Below are 20956 nucleotides of genomic sequence, written 5' to 3' on the forward strand. Positions count from 1 at the left end.
GTATTTGCTTTTCTTGGCCGACAACTGACCTGACGTACCTAGGCAACTGTGCCCAGCCAAGAGCTGCCTGGCCGTGCCACAACTTGAGATACAACTCACTGCTACGCCTCAAAATGCAGAGATGTTACGTTTGGCAGCTTTAAAACGGAATTTAGATATAAACAACACGAATGCCGATTAAATACTTTGATGGTGGTGACATCTAGTATTTGGGATATTGGCCTCTTCACAACTATATTGCTGCCTTGCACAAGGACGTTCTAATGGAATCTGGATTCGTGTTGGCCCTAGGAAGTGAATTTACTACCCTGCAGACCCTGAATGCAAGAACTAACAGTTCTCTATATGCTCTGAGTCGTGCGAACGGAGCTAATCATGTGATGTTAGATCCCCGTACTAACCTTATTGCATAGAGAACCCACCAGACATGTATCATGGTATTAAGCCAAGGTAATGACCAAACCAGCGTGATTGTCTGAACACATTTAGATATTAAAAAAGATACTGAAACCAGATATGATGGAATTACCTTACCCATTTGTAAACCAATATACATTTCATAATCTCTAAACTCTACGCATTGAAGATTCATGAATATGGTTAGACTATAGGAAAAGGCTAATCATCATTGCTCAGACAACAACAAACAAAGGAAGAGTATTAAAACTATCTGAATAACAGCAAGTAATGAAATTGCGAGCAGAGGTCACTCGGGTATTCGTGGGCAATTTGTCGCTCTCCACAAAATGTGATATCATCTGAAAATCTGGTTCCAATATGGTCTTCTAGTTCGCATAGAACCAACGAATTATTTCCCATCGGCGAACTATGCCCCATATTCCTACATCAGACAAGCGAGCCCATTCTTCAGTATTAACATCGTTCAAGTCATCCAAGCCCGGAAAACGTCGATTCAATGTGTCCGTCCGAACCATCCGCACCATCACCCTGCGGGATATGCCATCAGATACGGCCTTTTGAGATAGAACATTTCGATATAGAAATGAGAGGCTCATAGGTATGGATCTGATGGGGTCCAAGGTCAGTCCTACCAGTGTCTGTACCTGGCTCAGAGCACTCCACGACCACTCTTCGACAGCAAGCACACCGTTGGCTAGATATATCACTAATAGGAACTTAGCTCTTTCCATCATCCCAGATAACTGACGAATCAAAGTCAAATCTGTGAGTGACATCGTCGCGGCTAAAAATGCAAATCGACAGGCAATGTCGTGGCAATTCCAGAAAATCGGACAGTATGGAGCGTCGCGGTCCAAGTCTCCATCCACGCTGATGATATCTTGGACTTTTCAGACTCGGAATTAGTATTGCTTAGAGGCCTTAGAATGATAGCAGACGCCAGCTTACGTAGACTGTTCAGCTCAGCACCCTTCATATTTGTAAATGCAACGAACTCCAAGGCTGTCCAGCTTTTCAGATATGCGATATCCACCCTTTTTCCTGTCGCATTTCGCGCAATTCCTAATTCAGGGCCGGTGTGTTCAAATACAGTCCCAATGACCAGTTTTTGCAGCAGACATAGGCTTGGATCCGAACAAACATCATCCCTAATTACAACAACGCCGATGTGGCATACAATTTCAAACGGCTGTGTTGAGATGCGCGGAAGGGAGATTGTCTCATTTAGATCAGAATGGTCATCCCAGTGATCCAAAGGGCCAGGAGGGGCACTAGAACTCCCGCCTGATACCGATTGGAGACTTTCAACAGGTGACTGAAACAGAAAGATCCGTTGAAGGTCTGTTGGTATCAGCTCCGTGCTTCTTCAGATACATTAAGTTACATACCTCTAGTCGCACTGGGTATGCATGAGTCGCGTTCATGTTCGCAATGAGCGTTGTCAATGAGGGAATCGTCCATCGAAGTCTGCCAGATATACGGGTTCTATTACTTAACAGAAAGGTACAAGTTGTAAGACAGTCAAAAAGAACTGCGCAAAACTTGGTAGGTTTGGATAAAAAGTGCTTGGAATTAATAGTTACAATATTGTTTATGCTGAAGCCTCATATGAAATAAGCCGCATAATCTGCATTGCGGCCCAAGAAGGTCACAGGGTAATGTGGCGACCAGTCAGACAGCACAGTGGCTTTAAACGGCGTCCATGAAGTTCAAGCTGATGATAGGTGGCGAGCTTTACTAAAGGTCTTTTGTAAACACTGCAAACTCACACTGGCGAGCCGGATCGAGCGCTTGGGGCGGCGCGTCATCCAGCCGCACCTGAGTAACATAGTTATCTAATAGTAGCGAATGATAGGAAGTTTATCTCCTCATGATTCACTACGCTATCAATTTACATCTAGTATCCACTTGTCTCCAATATGCAGTCTTTTATTATACTGGGATGCTTTTTGAAGAAGCATCGAGGCATGAATGGTCTAAAGCCCCAGGCGTATCTCTAAATATCACCATTCAAGACGCCTAGAAATGATGGGGCGCTTAGGTTAGTAATTCGTGTGTCATTTGTAGCAGAATACTGACATGGAGAACTCATGTTCGCCTGATAGATGAGGTGGTCGTCACCAGCAGCTCTTTCTCTCACTTCCTCAGCTACTGTAACTTCTGGCGGTAGGCCCAATACTTATAAAACGTCGTAGTTTGGGCTGCCGCACAAGAACAATCGACTAATGGCGTATGCTCGGATAACGCAGACGAAATTCGCGGCAAACTTTTTCGATGGCAATTTGAAGATGCCAGGTATAATCTGGTTCCTGGAGCATCGCCGTGGTCTCGAGAAGATCATTACTCATGCGTGATAAGCATGCAGTTCGTGCTCACGGGTGTAAGCAGTGAGTGCTTAGTTTAATGGCTTCATCACTAGTAGCGGAGTCGTAACAGAGGCGACCCCGCGAATGAGTGAAGCTCAAGCGACAAGACTCAGGTGCACTATCACATTGGCAGACCCAAATAGCACCCCATGTAACAAACCTTGAGCAATCAAGCTACTACTAGTAGCCCGTTCACCGAGGAGTTACATCTTGTTTACTTCGAATTGGAATTGTAAGATGACTTGAACCAAGTTCTTCAAGGCTCCAGCTTAGCCAGCCGACTTCGACACTAGTAAGCTATTGGCCCTGGGTTGCGTGCCACATGTTAGCCGGTGCTGCTCTCAGTGCTCATGGAAACGTGTCAATAAAGCTGCCGTTTAGCCAACGTAGAAACCAGTTGAATTCTGCTAGCCTGAGGTACACCTTGACAGCTGGACAAATCTTCCAGCCGAACGATATATGAAACGGGTTTCTCTATACGGAGACTTTGCAGAATCCATTATAAAACACGTAGCGGCGTGGAATCCCAAGCTGGCAACAAGACCTGATCAAGCTACGATCTTGTCAAGAGCTTCGGCTCTGTTGCGGGCACTAGCCTGAACTTTCTTTCCCTGTTTTCTCGTTCCCAGATTAATTCTCGGAAAGCATTATATCTAACCTTGCAATTTGAAAGAAACACGACCGTCTGGAAAACGAAACTAGCGGGAACTCGTTGAGCAAAACGACCCTTGTAAGTGCGGATGTAAACTAAACCGAGCGCCCCTGCTTACCTGGCCACGGATGAACAACTGGAAACAAATCCGGAGTCATGGATATAAGGTAGTTCATTACGACTTAATCAGCACAGAAGATCTGGTGATTTTGAATATCAACGCAAGCGAGGGGAATCTGGCCTTGGAAGGTAGTCAAGAATTTGCTATAACCAAGTCTTTGAAAGTGAATGCTTATGTAGTGCATGATAGTAAGCTACTAGATTTATCTGAGTCGAACGGTAAGACACAAGGATGGTTTACATGACCGTGTTAACACGGCCCGGCTGTGCATGCCACTCGAAGGCTGGAGCATCAAAAATGCACACGACTGAAACAACCACGAACATAGTCTCATACAGAATCTGACTCATGCATCTCGTATCGACGTGAAAAGTAGAAAAATGGCATGTATCCATGAAAACCTGGATTGCATGCTTGGAGCGGGAAAGATGATGAAGGTAGGAGTTCAGGAGACAAGCCAGCGTGAAATTGTCGTCGATGGGTGAAGTGAACTCGACTCAAAATCCAGTTCCACTTCCCTTAAAATTCGACTGCTGGCCGGAAACATCCCGAATACCTTACATAGCACAAGAACACGCGTTACGGCAGCATAGTCGAAACCTGAAGGGGTAGTTATGCGGACAGTGCTTTCTGGCTCGTCTCATGAGCTAGGCGAAGCTGGTATCTTTATGATGTAAAATAGGGCTGTACGCATAGGTGAACTAGGGTTCGGTGAGGTTAGGAAGCGCAGTAATTCTTCGTTTTGATCAGGTTGTATAGCTTAGGATCCCTCGACTTGCCTGCCATGGAGAAAGCCGTCGTCTCACCTGTAGGGTTGGTCAGACAATCCGTATTGAAATTCTCCATTGCCCGGAAGCTGACAATTCGAGGTATTGCTTGGACACTAGTACCTCTTGCATTGCCAGATATGTCATTGTGGTACGAAGTGAAGGTTTCCGGGTGACGGTCAAAGCCTGGCGTGCTGCGTAGAAGTTTGATATCAGTTACTCAAATGCCAATGACTCTCAAGTCGGAACATCTGGCTTCTAGAAGCTCACCAAGAACCTTCAGAGCCTGTAGTAGCATTTCAATGAAAGCCAAGCACGGTTATGACGCTGACAAAGGTCTGCGAGGGCCCTGAGGCACGGCCCAAGAATGATGTATGACGAAGCCCACGGCCCGTTGAGCGCTTACGTCGTCAATGACTCGACCACATTCTTCGTACGACGATTCTGACGAGGAATGTAACCACTGGCTGTGCCTGTGTTACTCCGCACTTGCGAGACAATGTGACACGACGATGGACAGTAGCACCGAGACAAGTCTCGGTGAATTGTGGCGCAAACGAGTACTAAGCATTCGCGTTCAGTCGTTTATCGGACACAACCATTAGAGGGCACATTTCATTTCCGCGGTTCACGGCCTTTTGATCCGGCGGAGCCTCACTTGTAATTGGCATGAGAATCTAGGCGGAATATTCATCAGATCCTTCCGAGGCGTATCAAAGATCAGCGTAACGGATCTGCGCAAAACACTGACACCGCTGTTTAGAGTAGGAAGAAAGCAAACCCGGCCCCACGGAATAGAGCGGCAGAGCCGCAGGAGAGCCAGCGGAGATCGGCCCGCCCTGGCTCGTGCCCAGTTCCTCTTGAGGAAGGAGGAATGTCATCGAGGAGTTGCTCTCGGCTTTCGTGCCTACGGCACTGGGTCAGATCAATATCCGTTGTGGTCAGGGCACAACCCGGCAGATTTGCTGCCGGCAACTGGGCCACCGACCAACCGATTTGGATATGGAAGCGACAAGCTCTGTGTGCGCAGAATCTGTCGTAGTCAGGGTCTGGCCGTAATATCTTTTGCAAGAAAGGCAAACAGAAACACCGGCTCTGAAGTTTGGTTCATAAACGAGGTTTCGATAGGCGTAGCGATGTGTCGTCGTCTCGAAGCACCTTGATCGCAGGCTACCCCTTCAGCCCCTTGGATCACGAAGATCCCCCTAGTCGAGACATGTCAGCCACGCGTCCAACTGCATGGCGATGGTAGGCGCGCGCCGAGCCACATCAAGTATGAGAGATGGCTACTGCCCAGACTAAGAGCAGTTTGAAATTGGATGCCCAGGCTAGTGATCTCACGAATGACATGTCTTGGCTCTGCTGTTGGGGAATACTGCTCTGTTCTGCTCTGAGCACAGTCACCCAGATCACCACCGGGACCAGGTTTCTGAGTCGCCCAACAAGGAGATTGTGGACTGATGGCTGTCAATGCCACGGGATCACTCAGCCAGGAGGATTTTCTTACTCCCGCCACGTCTCCAGGACTCATCCCTACGTAAGAGGTACGTCCAATGATGGTTTTGACAGCGGAGCCCCTGCCTTGGCCAGGCACGCCTTTACTGCGCCATGTGCATTGGAGCGTTGTGAGGTGCGGCAGCCAGGTTTTGCCTTGTATTCCGTCTCTGTAGGTTTGTGTGGCTGTCTGGCCGTTGTTTGGCTGCTTATGCTAGGTAAGGTACGGTAAGGTAAGGACCACGGGTACCTTATGCGACACTAACAATTGTCTCCCTTCCTTCCCTCTACCCGTCCCTCCACCTTTTGCCATTGTACTAGTAAGGTACGTATAGACGCCCCTCCCCCCTTTTTCAGTTAGTGCCGCCTTTGCCCCTGCCTCGATTGACGCATCCAGCCAACCAACAGCCCAGATCTTCCCGTGCCTGAATGGCCCCACCAAACCACCATCGACCCACCAGCCTGGGAAAACCGCTGGATGTGGCGTGGGCTTGAAATCCGGGCGTGTCGCATGTGTCGTATGGGTATAGCCAATTAGGCACCGCATAGGATCAAGGGCTCTGGCACCAAATTGCCGCTCGTCCAACTACCAAGCGTCTTGCTGGCCGCATTTCCAGAACATCTGGAGTCCTCTTCTCCTACCAAGAGTGGTTATTGGACAGTCCCACACCTGCCAGGCAATCACCGCTGTCCAATGGCTACGAATACGTACCTTTTGTACAACCTTATTCCCCTCAGTGTTGGTGGCTTCTGAAGATCCGTCGCTGGTCACTGGCCACTTTTTGCTCCTTAGCTCGTGTCCATTTACGTTGATGTTTTTTTTATCTTTTATTTTCTTCTCGGAAGTTCGCGCCAATGTTAAGCTATTACTTGTTGATTTTTAATCTTTTTTCATCGCCGACGTATACCAGCCCGTCGTGATGCCAGCGACAGCAAAATAGCATCGGCATCGTACGGCCAAGATATTGGCTTCATTTTGCAAGCTGCCGGTGAAATGAGAATGACCAGATGGCGGCAATCAGCGTACTATCATCAACTCCCACCGTAATCGCACCGCCGCAACAATGGGTTTCAACCCTGAAACTCCACCAGCTCATCTCGGACCTCCCATCCCCTTTGGGACACCCTCACAGGTGTTCCCTAGGCCCCTCATCCTTGCGTTTTCCCCTGTCGCCAAATGCTTAGCATCCATAGTCAAATATTCTCGTACCTGGGTACGGCTGAGAGAGGGGACCATTCAGGCCCAGCTCTCGCTCGTCTCCGAAGGTCACACACACCGCACCCACCCTTGGCCTCCCCTTGTGCTTTCCACCCTCTCCCCCGTGTCGAGACGAGTTTCGTCACAGCCCATCATCGTCCGATTTCCCTTCTCTCTTTCTCTTCCCTTCCCACACTTAACTCGTGCCTACTATTCCATCCTCCACTCGCTTTGCTTCACCTCGTCTCACCACCACACCAGCAAACCACCGACATCAAGACCACGAGTCTCAACGCAACGCACGGAAACGCACGTACGCCAAGAGATCTGCACGCTCATACAAACCCGCACACCACCTCGCTCTCTCTTAACACTCCGACATCCCACCGCCACCACCACCGTCTCTGAAAATTCGCTTTTTCTCCTGCATTCCAACCAAAGTCTAATCCTGCGCTCTGCTTCGTATCGCCAGACGCAACCTAGTCTAGCCATCTGCAACCTGCAGCTTCGTTCGACAAACATAACCACAACTCTCTTTTACATCGAGCACCCGCCCCGTGCTCACACTTACCCAGCTGGTCTGAATCTTATTCATTATACATATTGCTTGTCCTCGTACATACCTCCGTTTCGTCACTTTTCACATCCACGGCCACGACTCTTCGACTCGTCGCTAGTTCGACGACGACGACACCGCTATCGTTTATTGAAGGAAATCAAGGGCAAAAAGGAAACACATTTTCGACCAGAAAGAGAGTGGAAATTCACGGGAACCGACGAGAGCAGTGCTCCAGCGATCCGGACAGTAAACAGGCAGCTATTCTGAGCAGCCTGACTACTACCACTCATTCCTCCTGCGACAATCACCACACAAAACCAAAATGAAGGTCTCACTCGCTATTTTGACGACGCTGTGCGCGTCTCTGGTGTCCGCTGGCGTTGTTATCACACCCGTCAAGCCGAACCAGGTGATAGAGGCCAACCCCGGCGATTGCTTTTTCGGTGTTGTCACCCCCCAGGGCTGCGCGTAAGTCTTCAACATCTTGCATACACATATATCATGATGAAGCTAATCATAATTTCCAGTCCTTTGAGAAGATCATGAGCAAAGTCTGAACGCCATGCAAAGAGCGCATCGTGATTGAGTGCGGGAAAAGACAGGCCGGAGCTCGTCGGGATCCTCAGCGGAGTTTCTCCACAGCCAAGTCCATACCTAAGGGCCCGACGATTCCGATGATCCGTCTCACCCGCCTCGTCGCCAGGGAACATTTCACTCGGCGAATACTAGTTACATATCGGCGAGAACAGACGAAGAACGACGGTTTTTTTTTAAACTCAAAGTGACGGGTTCACGAAAGCATCAGCATCACACATCATCATCATCATCATCAGCGTTTTTTTATTCAAAGCTATTTGGGCATTTTCAAACACCACAGGGGAGACGACCTATTGAGCGGTTTACAGCGGCATGTGGATTCTCTATTGAGCATTCCGGTCGGCTTTTGAGAAATTAATGTGCATCCAAGTCCTTTCCCGAACTTCTCTCGTCTACCATGTTCATCATCATGATCACCCACCGGATGTCCGGTCATCGGGCTTTCGGCTGCGGTGGGATGCTTGACGGCGGTAAGGAAGGGCAAAGGCTTGGCACTCTTCAAACCTTTCAAAACAACACACATTTTTTCACTTCTCTATCCCCAATATTTTTTTTTTTACTATATATTAGACATAGCCTTATTCACTTTTCAACAACCAAAAAAAAAAATTTATATGAAAATTGAATTATTGAACAATGCCCCCTTTCCGTCCTTACTAACCAACAACTTCCAACAAAGTGATGCTATAGTGAATTCGTTAATAGCCAGAATAGGGAAACCCAAAAATTCCGAGACCGAAAATCATACACTCCACATGATCATCAAACCGGACGCGCTTCTCTCGTCCCTTCCGCCCCTCACTGCCCAATTATACCCGTGTTTTGAATGTGACGCCCGAAGTGCCTCAGAATCCAGGGGTCTGTGTGGCTGACAGCAGAAGGAAAAAAAGAATACTAGGGCGCTTCCGCGTTTCCTTAGAGCGGGAAGCAAATCCCCCACTCGCGGCGCGGTAACAAGGTAAAGAGAGAGAGGGGGGGCGGATTTTCTGTAACAACCAGAGCCGCAAAACTCTAATCCATAACCTTAACACACAAAGCTCCCGGCCCCATGCCCACCCCCTTGGGGGCCTTTTCTCTCTCTTTCTAGCCTGGATGTGGCACTCTTCCCACTTCACGTACTTACACCTGATCGAATCACATCTAGGCTAGGCACGGTCAGAGAAACCTAGTCGGGCTTACCCAATGATAACGGCCAGCATTCACACACACTCAATCTCACTGCGAAACTTGGTGTATGAGTGTGCCTGGTCGAGACCTGAGTACCTTGTCTGGTCCCGATACGACGCGTCAGATGGTTGGGAAGAAAATGAAAAGGAGAACCGTCTGTTCCGATCGTGGTGTCTGTCTCCCTTCTTTTGGAGGAAGTTTACAGTCCACTTCATCGATTTCCCCTACAAAAAAAGAAAAGGGCAACACACGGCAGTAAACTCTGCTTCTCTCATCGGCTATCTACCAGCTTAACGTCATAAATGGTAATCCGAGACACCATCGTCCATGTCATCTGAAAAGGCCAAGGAGTAAACTGTCCGATGGGCAGTAACGCCGTGTGCCGCTGCAATCATATCAGGCTCAGATCTCAGCACCTGAGAGGATACTTGGCACTGCGATCGGCTTTCATCCCGCCCCAGTGCCCCTCAGGCGCCTCGCTGCCATCCTCGCCAATGGCGTGCGGCTTCCAGGGCTCGTCAAAAGCTTCGAAAAAGAACACGTTGAAGCCCCAGCGAATCATGCCGTAGACGCCCTCACTGTAGAAGGCTTCCGCGTTCTCAAACCCTGGCAAGGCGTGCTGATACTTGGCACCTTCGCTTGGCCAGCCTAGGCGAAGAGGCTTGTTAACCACTGTAACCACCAAAGATGAGACCAGTCGGCAATTCAGGAACATGATGATACAATGGGGAGGTAGAAGAAGGTGGATAATGCAGCAGTCGACCTACCTGTTTCGCCAACCTATAACTCGGGCTTGTCAAAGGATCCACTGATGCTCTGGATACGTCCGAATGCCTGCATTATGGAGTCGAAGAATGAGGCAGTGGCATTGCTGCGGGTTTGACCCTGCCAATACGAGAAGGCATTAGTTAATAATATGTCTGCTTGCTCAATGACGGCGTCGGCAGTGCCGTCTTGGTACTTGTTCCAGCTGTCCGCAGTGCCGATACGCAAGTGGGGCACTGCCTTCTTCATATCCTTGAGCTTGCTCGCAAGCTCAGGGCCGGTGAAATTGCCGCGGTAGAGAGACTCGGAGCCGACGGTGACGGCGTAGACCTGAGCTTCAAATCCGGGTGTGTACCGGAGGATGGCAGCCTTATCGGCGGCGTATGACTCCTCCGTGTCCGGCCTGTTCTCCCGAGTCAATCAGGTGTTTTAAACTTCAACAGAAAGTTTGATGCAAGAACAGGACAGAGATTAGGTGGTGACTATTGGCAGATGGCTTGCAGAACTTACCAAATACCAAGAATGACCTGGAAATCTTCCTTCTTTGCTGCTGGTAGGATTTCTTTGGCCGTGTTGCACTGGTCAGCGGCGTAAATACGCACGATCCTGCTTCCTGAGGCATCATGTATGGCCTTGAAGTCTGCTTCGTAGTCCGCCTGAAACTTGCATTGGCCGTCCGGTTGCTTCGCACCGAGAGCAAAGCCTAAAGCCCCCGAAGCGGCGGTGAGGCTGGGCGCCATTGCCATACATGCGACAATAATTGCCGATGATCGCATTTTGCTGGGTTTCTTCTTCGTGACGTAAACTGAGGGAGCGTGGTCGAGAAGAGGAGGAGATCTGAGGCAATTGAGGCCAGTGTATTAAATACTTTGGTATGGATAACGAGGTCTTAGGTATTGAAACGGCACAGAAGAAACAAATGGGAAGGACTAGAGAGTTTGTTTTTCGAGGTTTGAATTAGGGGTGCTCAAAGATGTGAGAGGAATGCCATAAACATCTTCTTGTTCACTATTGACAGGTATTGGGGCAGCGACTCACTGGGAGGCAAGAAGGTTCCTGCATGGCCCGATTGGGAATGAGCAAAAGACTGCAGGGATATATGCTGGAGGCACCGCGCCTTCTTTGCAAGTCCGGATGAACTCCTGGAGAAAAGAACGCAGCGATTAACTTTCTTGTTTACTAACCATATGTTGATTGGAAGCCCAGTATTTGATCTGCATCTTGATTATCAATGAGGTAGTCGGAGTTCACTTGTGCACTCAAAGTATGTCGCAGAACGACCATCACGAAGCAGGAATACCATGTAGAATACAACGTCTTTTTATGTTCATAAAGCCAGTAGCTATGTCACCCCAGGACAAGGGGAGTCGGGTATCAGCAATCCGCCATGTACAGTTGGCCCGATTCGCCGTCTCTATCTGCCAATACAGACCATGTGTATGTGTAATCAACCCTAACTCCAGAATCATGCACTCGATTTCCGGCCGTGAAATTATACTATAAGGTACTTAAAGGAGAGACATGAAGACTTGGACGGTCATTAGCGCAGCCGCCACAGGCCAGAATGCGCTGACGGAAGCCCGTCCAGCGTCGTTCTTGCCGTTGCCGTTGCCACTGCCGCTGTTGCCACTGTTGCTCGAGCCAGCCTGGCACTCGCCCGCAAACTTGGCGGCCGCATTGTTGCCGAGGGGGATCTTATGCAAGTTGGTACCGCAGTTGACATACGGAGCGAAGTGGAGAGCAGGCGTCTCCTGGTCAAAGACAACGTATGTGGAGCGAAGGAAAGAATCACCCAGTAGGTAAGAGCCGTCGCTGGCCTTGTCGGCACCGAGCACGCAGGCGTTTTCGGCGACCTCCCAGATGAATTCAGACAAAGGCACCTTCATGGTGAAGTCACCAAAAGTGAAATCGATAGTGCCCTGCTGCTTGCACGGAACAACATACATGTTCACAGAAGAGTCGATGCGGCCGCCCAGGTCTTTTCCGAGCGCGTCAACAACTGCCGAGGGCAGGTAGCTGAGAGTGGCACCGGTGTCGAAAAAGACGGGGAATCTGGAATTGGCGTAGGTGGTCGACTTGCTGCCAGACTTGCTCAATGCAACGGAATCGAGCTGCACCCAGTATCTAAAAATATGTTAGCAAAGCAACTTCAAGGGTTACAAAAGAAAGCAAAAATGCCAGCTGCTCACCTCCAAAGTCTCTCGTTGTTTTGGGGTCCCAGAATAGGGGCGGAGTGCAGGTTGCCGCTAAACTTCTTGGTGTCAACGCCACCAAAGGAGATGAGACCGCTACCAGTAGGCTCATCCTTGGTTCCCAGAGCGATACCCATGGTCAAAGAATCGATGACTTTTTGAGCCTTCATCTCCTCGACAACGGTGGGATAGCCGGTGGTGTTCGTGTTCTCTCCGAAGCTGAGACCGAGGATGCCCCTGTCAAGGTCGACACTGTCGGTAGCATAGCCGAAAATGACCTGCGAGAGGGCAATATCTGGTAATTGTCAGTCTAAGTTCCGGAAGCCAGTCGATCGGTTTAGGACGTACCACTGCCGGGAAGTGTGATGTTATCATGGACATATTGCAGCGCCACCTCTCCCTTTCCATATCTAATGCGACCTGTCTGCTGATACTCATAGGAGGTTCTGGAGTTGGAAGGATCGTATTGTCCGTTGGCGCGGCAGGCCTGAGCCTGCTGGGTGCTGCCAGCTCTAGCACAGTTGGGGTTCACCCAAAGCTCTGAGGATCCGGTGTCGATGGCAACCTTAGTGTCTTGACCGGGGGTTCCAATCATAACTGTTGGGCGGGTTAGATAAATGCAACGAGTCAGATGTCATCTTCATGTGCCACATACGCTCAATGAGATACGTTGTCGAGGTAACATTAATAACGGGGACGTCGGTATCGGAAACTTGGCGTCTTCTCAGCTTGTCAAGAGGGTGCAGTCTGATGTCTTGGTAGACGGGCAGAGAGAGAACGCCAGGAACGGAGCCGGAGGACTCATCGCGGGCAACGGCAGCGGCGGTCGCGCAGGCAGCCAAAGCAGCGATAGACAAGATACGGGCGGCCATGATGATGTCGGTATCGATATCGGTCGGATCTAAGTGGGATCGACTAGGCGCGGGAAAGGGTATATGCGACAAGAAGGATAAGTAAGAAAAATACCCGAAAGAATTTGTGTAGAACCCAAAAACCAGAAGCAAACTGGAAAGGGGATCCCAAAATTGAGATCGAAATACGGAGACGGCGAGCGACCGGGGGTTTTCCAGGAGAAGAGTGGGATCGCAATGCTTTTTAAGTATGGCCGAATAGCCTTGGCGTAATGGGCTACTCAGGCTAGTAGGGTGAATTTGGAAGCGAACGACGAGGTGGATGAGGGTGGGACGGGCCAAGGAAGGTGCGTGGAGTGTTTACCTACCCATAGGCGCCCTGCAGCCTGCCTGCATCACTGTTCTGTAAAGGGGAAGGGACGAGTGACCTCACTTGCTTAATTTGATATGGGGAACCCATGGCAGGCGCGGCGCTGCTCGGTGGGGCGCACGAGTACAGGTGTGTTGTGTTGGAAGGTGCTGTTTCCCTCGCCCCTGATGCGCAGCTCCCCTCTGTCGAATACGGAGGCTCAGATAGGCTGGAAAGGTAGGTGGTACCTTACCACTTACCTACTTTAGCATCCATAGCTCTAAAAAAGAAGCGACACTGGAGGTAAGACGCCTGCCCTTCTGTGCCTTCCTAGGTTAGGCACACCTTCCCTTGAGGCTGAGCTTTGGTCGTCTCAGCAGGCATAGTCCATGCACGCATCTCTAAGCCACTCGTCCCAACTGTGCAAACCAATTGGCCCGTTCTTAAGAGAAACTGCGGGGTGTGCTGCTACTATGAGTATCACTGTCTGGTAAGAGAGAGACATGAGATGACATGGCGGCTGAGAAGTGAGGCCAACTACGTAGCATTACTCTTCGAAGCAACGCAACCCTGAGCGAGAAAGACAAAGAAAAAAAAAAAATGACAAAAAAGGATCTTGGCAACAGTTTTTACCCGTTCTGCCTTGTTGGAGCACCTAAAGAGAAACAACTGCCGCTACTCATACTAGCAGAATTAAGACCAACTGAGACCAAATTAAGCAGTTCAGGCGACATGCCAAGAGATAGACCTCTCTCTATTCCCTCCTTCAGCCAGGAAATATTATCAAAATCGAACTGCAAAACCCTCAAGCCTGTTTCCCCATCTATGCCGATAGCCAAATAGATTGAAACAACACCCGAGATCAGAATCTACCGCCAACACACAAGCCGAACATGGCGTTGGGGAGCAATGGTCGTGCACAGCCTCCCCAGTCATAAACAGTGACCATTCGGTACGAACCACCACACCCTACCAGGCTGAGGTTGAGCTTGGGCTGACAGTCATTCCCCTTGCGCTACGGATACACGGAAACATTGAGCTACTGCTCCCGTTCGCCCTCTGCATTCTCTGACCGTGCCAGTAATGATTGGGCCTAGCTGAAAGATCGAATACACGTGTGACCGGCAAAACTGCCCACCAAGTTTCGCCCAGCCACATCCTAACTGGACAGCACCTAGGGAGCATTACGACGACTTTTCGCCCTCCTTTTCCCCTCGCACACTCACCTACTGCACTCGCTTTCTCTTTGAACGCTGGTTTGGGCTGCCACTCGAATGTGGCTATTAACGAGGGCCAAGGCTGCTAGCTGTCTCGCAGCCAACGAAACGGCGGCGGCGATGGTCTGCGCCAATCTTATTCGCTGTCGCGGGCCAGAGAGGAGCCCGTTCCCGCCGTCAGCTCATCTCTCCCCTCTATTTCCCTGCCGGTGAGAATTTGGAGAAGCCTTGGCATCTTGCCTCAAAGGGGACGCAACGGCCAAGGCAATTGGGCTAGTGCATTCACAGTTGGCTTCCGCCTAAGCCGATCAAGGAGTCCCAACGCTCCCACAACACCCCCGGCACTCTTACTCGCCTTGGCTACCGTGGCGAATAGCGCACGCAGCGGAGTAACTGAAGCCTGGGATTTGGGCGGGCAACAAGCAATGATTCAGTCATTATCAGTCTAAAAATTTGTTCAAGCCTGCTGCAGCGAGTCGGGAATACTTCATCCGCACCAAAAACCAGCGCCGTTGTTTCTGACTAGCGTAGGCGCCCTTCCCCCCAAAGGGTTAATCGATGACGCTGAAAGAATAAGAAAAACCTCCCTCCACTACTGACTTTTTCTCAGCCGCGAAGCCGTTCGAGGCCTTGGCATCGGCCCATGATGTTGGTCCTTTTGCTGCTCGCTATTTCTTCTTGATTTCGGTTCCGGCCTTAACCCCTGACACCCCGTCTCTCAGGACAACCAGCACTCACTCATAGAATCCTACTAGTACACGTTCGAGGCGCAGGTCTGCACTGCTGCCTCGGATGGATCCAACAGTGGGAAGAGCATGCCGACCTTTCCAGTTCGCGTCATCACTGTCTGCCCCGTTTTACCGAATTAGCGCCATGACCTTCAACCCGAAGAATCATCCAGGTCCACTGGGGCTTTGGTACTTTCTGGGTCCGCTTCTGACGAAATTATGCATCTTTTCCCGCGCGGATACATTTCGAACCTATCTTCACAAACTGGCCGATTGGAGACGGAAGAAACTTCTCGGTCTCTTACCAAGTGAAAATCCGCCTTGTTTTGTTGCACAACTCCGGCGTCGGGCCCTTCGGCTACCGCAGCACAAGGTTCTTCTACGCTAATTTTCAGCCCTGGACAACACATATGGGGACTTTTCAGCTCCGGTGCAAATCCTGACCGCAACACAACTACCTGAATGCCAATGGGATTGAGAGGCAGTTTTGCCTGGTCAGGAGCGATTTGCCATATTTCTTTCTGCCATCGCCTAGTTTTTCTTCTTCTTTTTTCTTGCATTTTCATTTTGGTTCTTCTCCTCCGCTCGTAGTTTTTTGACCCTATGTATAAAATGAACGTAGTGATCATGCATACTCAATGGTCGACTTATCCTGTCAACCGCATGTACAGCGGCACGTCAAAGATCTGCATGGTTCATCTCACGAAGGAAACAAGTCGTGTCATCGTGTCTCGTGAATGTTCCGCAGCTCCATCCCGTTGATTCATTCATGTTCAACATGATAGGTGACAAGAGTGCAAGATCTGCCTAGAGATCCCTGCGCTCTTTGACAGAGATAGATTTGTCTAACCTTAAATGTCACCGCTGCGCCTGCCACCACACAGGGGTACCTTGGAGTCAAGCTCTGCATGCCGCCCCCGCTGCCTGATAGCTCCCAGCATTGGCTGTGCTGCTGTCGCATCTTCTTGGCGCTTATTGTCCGTATTCAGGCACAGGGCATTCTTTCGCCGTAAACCTCTCCTACTACGTTGCATGCCTTTCTTGTTTCCATTTGCAGTATCCTTCCCGAAGTCTACCCTTCAGCCCTACGGGATTAGTACTCTACCAAGAATGCTAAAGCATTCTTCGATATTTTGGTGGCAGCACGATATGGGAACTCTAGAATTCCCAACTCTACCCACCCTATCCAAGTGGCTTGGTGTTCTACCAAGGAAAGAGTCGAAAAGTGAGCCACTGCGCATCGATTGCATGAGCTCAACGGCTGAATATTGATTGAGGCGCAAACCGGGGTCCAGATCAATTACATCTTACCCGAAGAGTCTCGATTAACCATCCGAGGTAGCATTTGTCTTCGCCGTCCATGCGATGTCTTACAGTCCAACCCACACCCTCCTTCAGCTCTCTAGTATATCCCTCATCGCCAAACGACGGCTACCCAACTGACAGGGCATCGGAAATAGATCACTGGCTCAAGAACCACTCTTGCAAGGACTTATACGGCACATTTTGAAGTCCGACGCTCTTCTCGAGCGCAATATAGCAGGCGTCTGCCCAAGTCTGGCCTAGCGCGGAGAACTGGTGTTCCAGCCTCACAGCCCCTGATTAACAATGTCAGCCAATTGGTCTCACCGCGTATTAACAGCCTCCGTCCTCTTGGAAACGCACTATATCCAAGATGCGACGAGCTAGGGCAGGACGCGGTAATGAAGTTGCGCGCCTCAGCTCGCCGTGGCACCAGCGCGCGGCAAGCGATCCCGAACGGCCGCCACCAGTGCCCGTCCTCGGAGGTGGGGCCCTCATCATGCACTCGCCCGTCGCGGAGTATGCGCCGCACGCTGTGTGTGTCCGTGGGCTAGTATGTCACGGCTATCGGGTCTGCCACTTGCGGCGCTCCGTCCCGTGACGCTGTCGCTTCGGTGACGATGTACCCAGGCTGTCTGACATCATTTGGCAAGCGTCCCAAACATGGAGCTCGTGGAGGAAGTGCCCGTTATCCGGTACTTGCCTCGGCAGTACCAGAATCTACCTAAATCACTTCTCGGGACGGTTTCCTGTTGTTTGTAGGTGTTCGCTGTGATGTAAGAGCAGAATGTCCTTCCTCGTAGGCACAGCTTCGTCTGGCGCAAAAAACAACTCTCAATGTCCTCCAATGCACGCCCCGCCGCTTGTACAAGATAACAAGCCATTCACTGTTCATCTCTATCAAGTCCGTTGAGAGCGCGATCTCCAACCGACCAATTCTGTCTTCTCCCCAGTTAGCCTCTTCCTCAGCGTGTAAATCTCGCCCTCCCCGCTTCCTTCTTGATGAATCTCCGATGTAACTCGCTATGATCGAGTTCATATCTCACAAACTCCGTCAACGAGATAAGGTACGATTACGACTGCAGATTCAAGTCGCCGCCGCCCGGAATGCCGAAAGGGTTAAGGGAAATGCCATATGATAAGCCGCTGGAGAGGTCACTGGGCGTGACGTACGGTTCTACGTTGATGTCGTTCGCTACTGCATCTTTGCGCGGACGCCAGCGGGGGATCCTTGGTATATTGACGAGGACGGGCGGCGGCGAGTTCAGGGAACAAAGCATGCAAGTGATGAGGCTACCTTCGTAGGGCTCGTTAACGAACATCTAAGGAATATAAGCGGCTAGACATGACTGAGTTGATATTTGTCTTTGCGGCAAACTTTTGGCCGTTCTCTATCTGTATGGCTTTGATTGTGGTTCATTCCGTTTTTTAAGGCGTTTTGCTCGACGAGCCTGCTTGTATGAAATACCCGGTTCAACGATGTCTGATTCCCTGTGAAGATCAGTCTCATAGAGGTACAACAAAGGATGACAGGGGCTTTATATGTACGACTGAAATTTACTGCGAGGAAATATCGAGGCGACTGACGGTGGCTTGAGATCGAGGCGTAGATTCCTATCGGGTTCCGCGTACCCCAAATGAACCCGTTGAACCGGGATGAGTGCGTACGATCGATCCTAAAACAGTGAAGCCTTTACGATCACTCCTCCTCTTCAACTTTCAACCTCTTGTCTCTCAGCTTCTGTTTTGCTTTATTCTTTCGTTCTTGGTTGATGGTTCCTCTGTTTAGATGAACTGCCCAGTCATGGTATCGTCGTTGTGGAGGGTGGGAAGGCGAACTTCAAGGTTGTGGAGCAGTTTGAGAATGTTGAAGGGACAGATTGAAAATATGACCATCAACTTTACGAACAGTGACGGTTCAGTTACCATATGCGTGAAGTCTCGTCTCGGTGGCCAAGTGACGAGGTTGATGTTGGAACCTTTGCAAAAACCCCTTTATTTATTTTTTGACTGTTTAAGCACTAGTCAATTTCAGTTCCAACGGGATTGTGCCTTCTGGTCATCATTACTCATAGCAGTCAAGTCATGCTACGTTGCTATTGAGTATTTGTTGCGATAGTTGGAATACGGAGTCGTGTGGCACTTCCAGCCACACGCCCGCCAGGCTGAGAGGCCCAAGCCTCCCAGACCCACGTGACAGGCCAAGGGGGAATATCCCCACCTTCTAGTCAACAACACCACTTTCAACAATCATGAACCATCGATTAGAACCAATTTACTGTTATTTGTTATTGACGAACGGAATTCCGTTTCACCCCCTGTTTCACCCCCTGTGAAACCTACAGTATTTGTAGTATAATGCCGAGGTCAGCGGCTAGTATCTAATCAAGGAGATAGAAAGTTGCTTAAATGATAAAATTCAATTCACAACCGAACGGATATCATTGCTTGTGAGAAGATATCATATCTTTGGACCTCATACTTACAGATTGCATTGCCTTGGTTTCCAATCAAGGAAACCGCAATCCATTAGTAGCACTATGTTTCCCGTTTTCTTTGCTATTCAAGAAACACTGCTCTTTATTTTGGCCATTCTAGGGCCGCGATAGCCCTTTACTCTCCGCAAAATGCTGCCTATTTATGAATGGGAGCACAACACAAGAGGTTCTCTGAGCCAAGCATCTAGTGACGCTAAAATCTTACCAGGGATCTTTAATAACCACTGACTTACAAAGTCAACCGGCGGCCTAGGAATCAGGTGCTCGTAAATCGAATGGAACACGGAAAATTTTTTGATCAGAGCAAATATGATATTGAAGACGAGATTGTTATTCTAAGCAAATTGCTGCGACCAAATGTAGGACCTACAGATATGGCGTGGACAAAAGAAATCTGGGTATGACTCCGTACCTGCGTTATTAGCTAAGCAACAGTATGAGCAATGCGCTCAAGGCTCCCAATAGGTTCACGGGTACCCGTGCGTGTAAAATTTCACGGGTACCCGTGGAAATGACTAAGCAACTCTGATATGGGGCTCATGAGCCAATGAGAGGCACGGCCTGCATCAAACTTATCCGGAAAGTTTACGACTTTACTACGATGCACTCTTCGGGCTTACTACCAGCGTATAACGCCTCCTGCTCTGCCTTATCTTGCTCGACTCGTTTCCAGACTTCGCTCATACCTCTCTCACTGTTTTTAAAGGGGTTTTGTCCATCTTCCGCAATAATCAGCTCATCGACCCGTTTGTGTTCAGCCCTATCCCAGTCCAGATAAGCCATCATCTCCTCCTTCGTCCAATCCCTTAACCCGTGTAAGGTAGTGCAGCGTCCTTTCATCTGCTTATAGTCAAGACACCACTCATAACACTTTTTGTCATAACGTAGCGGAAGTCCTATTACCCTTCGATACTCCTGGTTTGTTTTGACACTCCCACGAGGTTGAGCACCGTACCAGGCGCTTCTTGCTGCACAGTACCGTCCGTATATCGCCTGAGGTGAATCGTATCCTGGCAGCGAAGGTGAATGCGAATACGCAAATGGTAATAATACCCGAGGTAGTGATATACTAGTCTCTACTACTATAGCAATAGTCGGTTGAACCAACTCTAGTACGTCCTGCACGGCGTTTGAAGGAGGTTCTTGTGTATCTATCGTCGTCCTGGTAAATATCGCAGTTGATACTGTAGCTGGATCTGGAGTAGGTGTCGGTTTAGGTAATAAATGCGTGTATCGCAGAGGGCATGCCTTTGAAGTCATAGTATGGCCAACTGTATGACACCTACTGCATTTGCTTGGGGCCCGTGAAGCAACTTTAACAACTTCGAACCCGCTAGGCTCTCGTCTAGTGCTTGATTTGGGAATACTGGGATTCTCTAATTGCAACCTGGGCTCTATGCGCTGGCGAGGCTCCAGCAATAGCTACGGCGCTCCATCACGCCTCAAATGCCAATGTGCATGGAAGTGCTCACGTAGAAGAACAAGATTCTGTTCTTGTAAAGTCTTCAATTTGTGTAAGCATAGGAGACCATATACTCGAGAAAACGTCCCCGTACAGGCTGTAGAAGGATTTGTATCTTTCTTCGTAAGCAGCTTCCGTTGCTCTTCTACTTTGCGCAAGGCTTCATACGATACCTAGCCAAGCACTACGCCGTACATTAACCCTGAAAGCTCAACTAGTATCCGTATTTGCTATTTAACTTGATTTGACTT

General features: G+C 49.6%; 4 protein-coding genes across 4 annotated transcripts; 1 reads left to right on the forward strand and 3 right to left on the reverse strand.

Moving 5' to 3' along the window:
* Positions 1–7899: 7899 nt before the first annotated feature.
* CTRU02_207696 (uncharacterized protein) lies at positions 7900–8134 on the forward strand (the record flags this gene model as incomplete). Its single annotated transcript, XM_070204941.1, has 2 exons — positions 7900–8046; positions 8105–8134. The coding sequence occupies 2 exons, from the start codon at positions 7900–7902 to the stop codon at positions 8132–8134; spliced, it is 177 nt and encodes a 58-aa protein (XP_070061474.1).
* A 1616-nt stretch (positions 8135–9750) lies between these two features.
* On the reverse strand, positions 9751–10882 carry CTRU02_207697 (glucan -beta-glucosidase; the record flags this gene model as incomplete). Its single annotated transcript, XM_036727436.2, has 3 exons — positions 9751–9989; positions 10151–10509; positions 10617–10882. 3 exons carry the CDS (start codon positions 10880–10882, stop codon positions 9751–9753), a joined length of 864 nt encoding a protein of 287 aa, XP_036580802.2.
* A 732-nt stretch (positions 10883–11614) lies between these two features.
* Positions 11615–13170, reverse strand: CTRU02_207698 (secreted aspartic proteinase; the record flags this gene model as incomplete). Its single annotated transcript, XM_036727435.1, has 4 exons — positions 11615–12230; positions 12296–12593; positions 12647–12895; positions 12954–13170. 4 exons carry the CDS (start codon positions 13168–13170, stop codon positions 11615–11617), a joined length of 1380 nt encoding a protein of 459 aa, XP_036580801.1.
* Positions 13171–19828: 6658 nt separating this feature from the next.
* On the reverse strand, positions 19829–20503 carry CTRU02_207699 (mule transposase domain protein; the record flags this gene model as incomplete). Its single annotated transcript, XM_070204942.1, has 1 exon — positions 19829–20503. The coding sequence occupies one exon, from the start codon at positions 20501–20503 to the stop codon at positions 19829–19831; it is 675 nt and encodes a 224-aa protein (XP_070061475.1).
* Positions 20504–20956: the final 453 nt, after the last annotated feature.

This window comes from Colletotrichum truncatum, assembly GCF_014235925.2.
Source record: "Colletotrichum truncatum strain CMES1059 chromosome Unknown Contig_0004, whole genome shotgun sequence".
Classification (NCBI taxonomy): domain Eukaryota; kingdom Fungi; phylum Ascomycota; class Sordariomycetes; order Glomerellales; family Glomerellaceae; genus Colletotrichum; species Colletotrichum truncatum.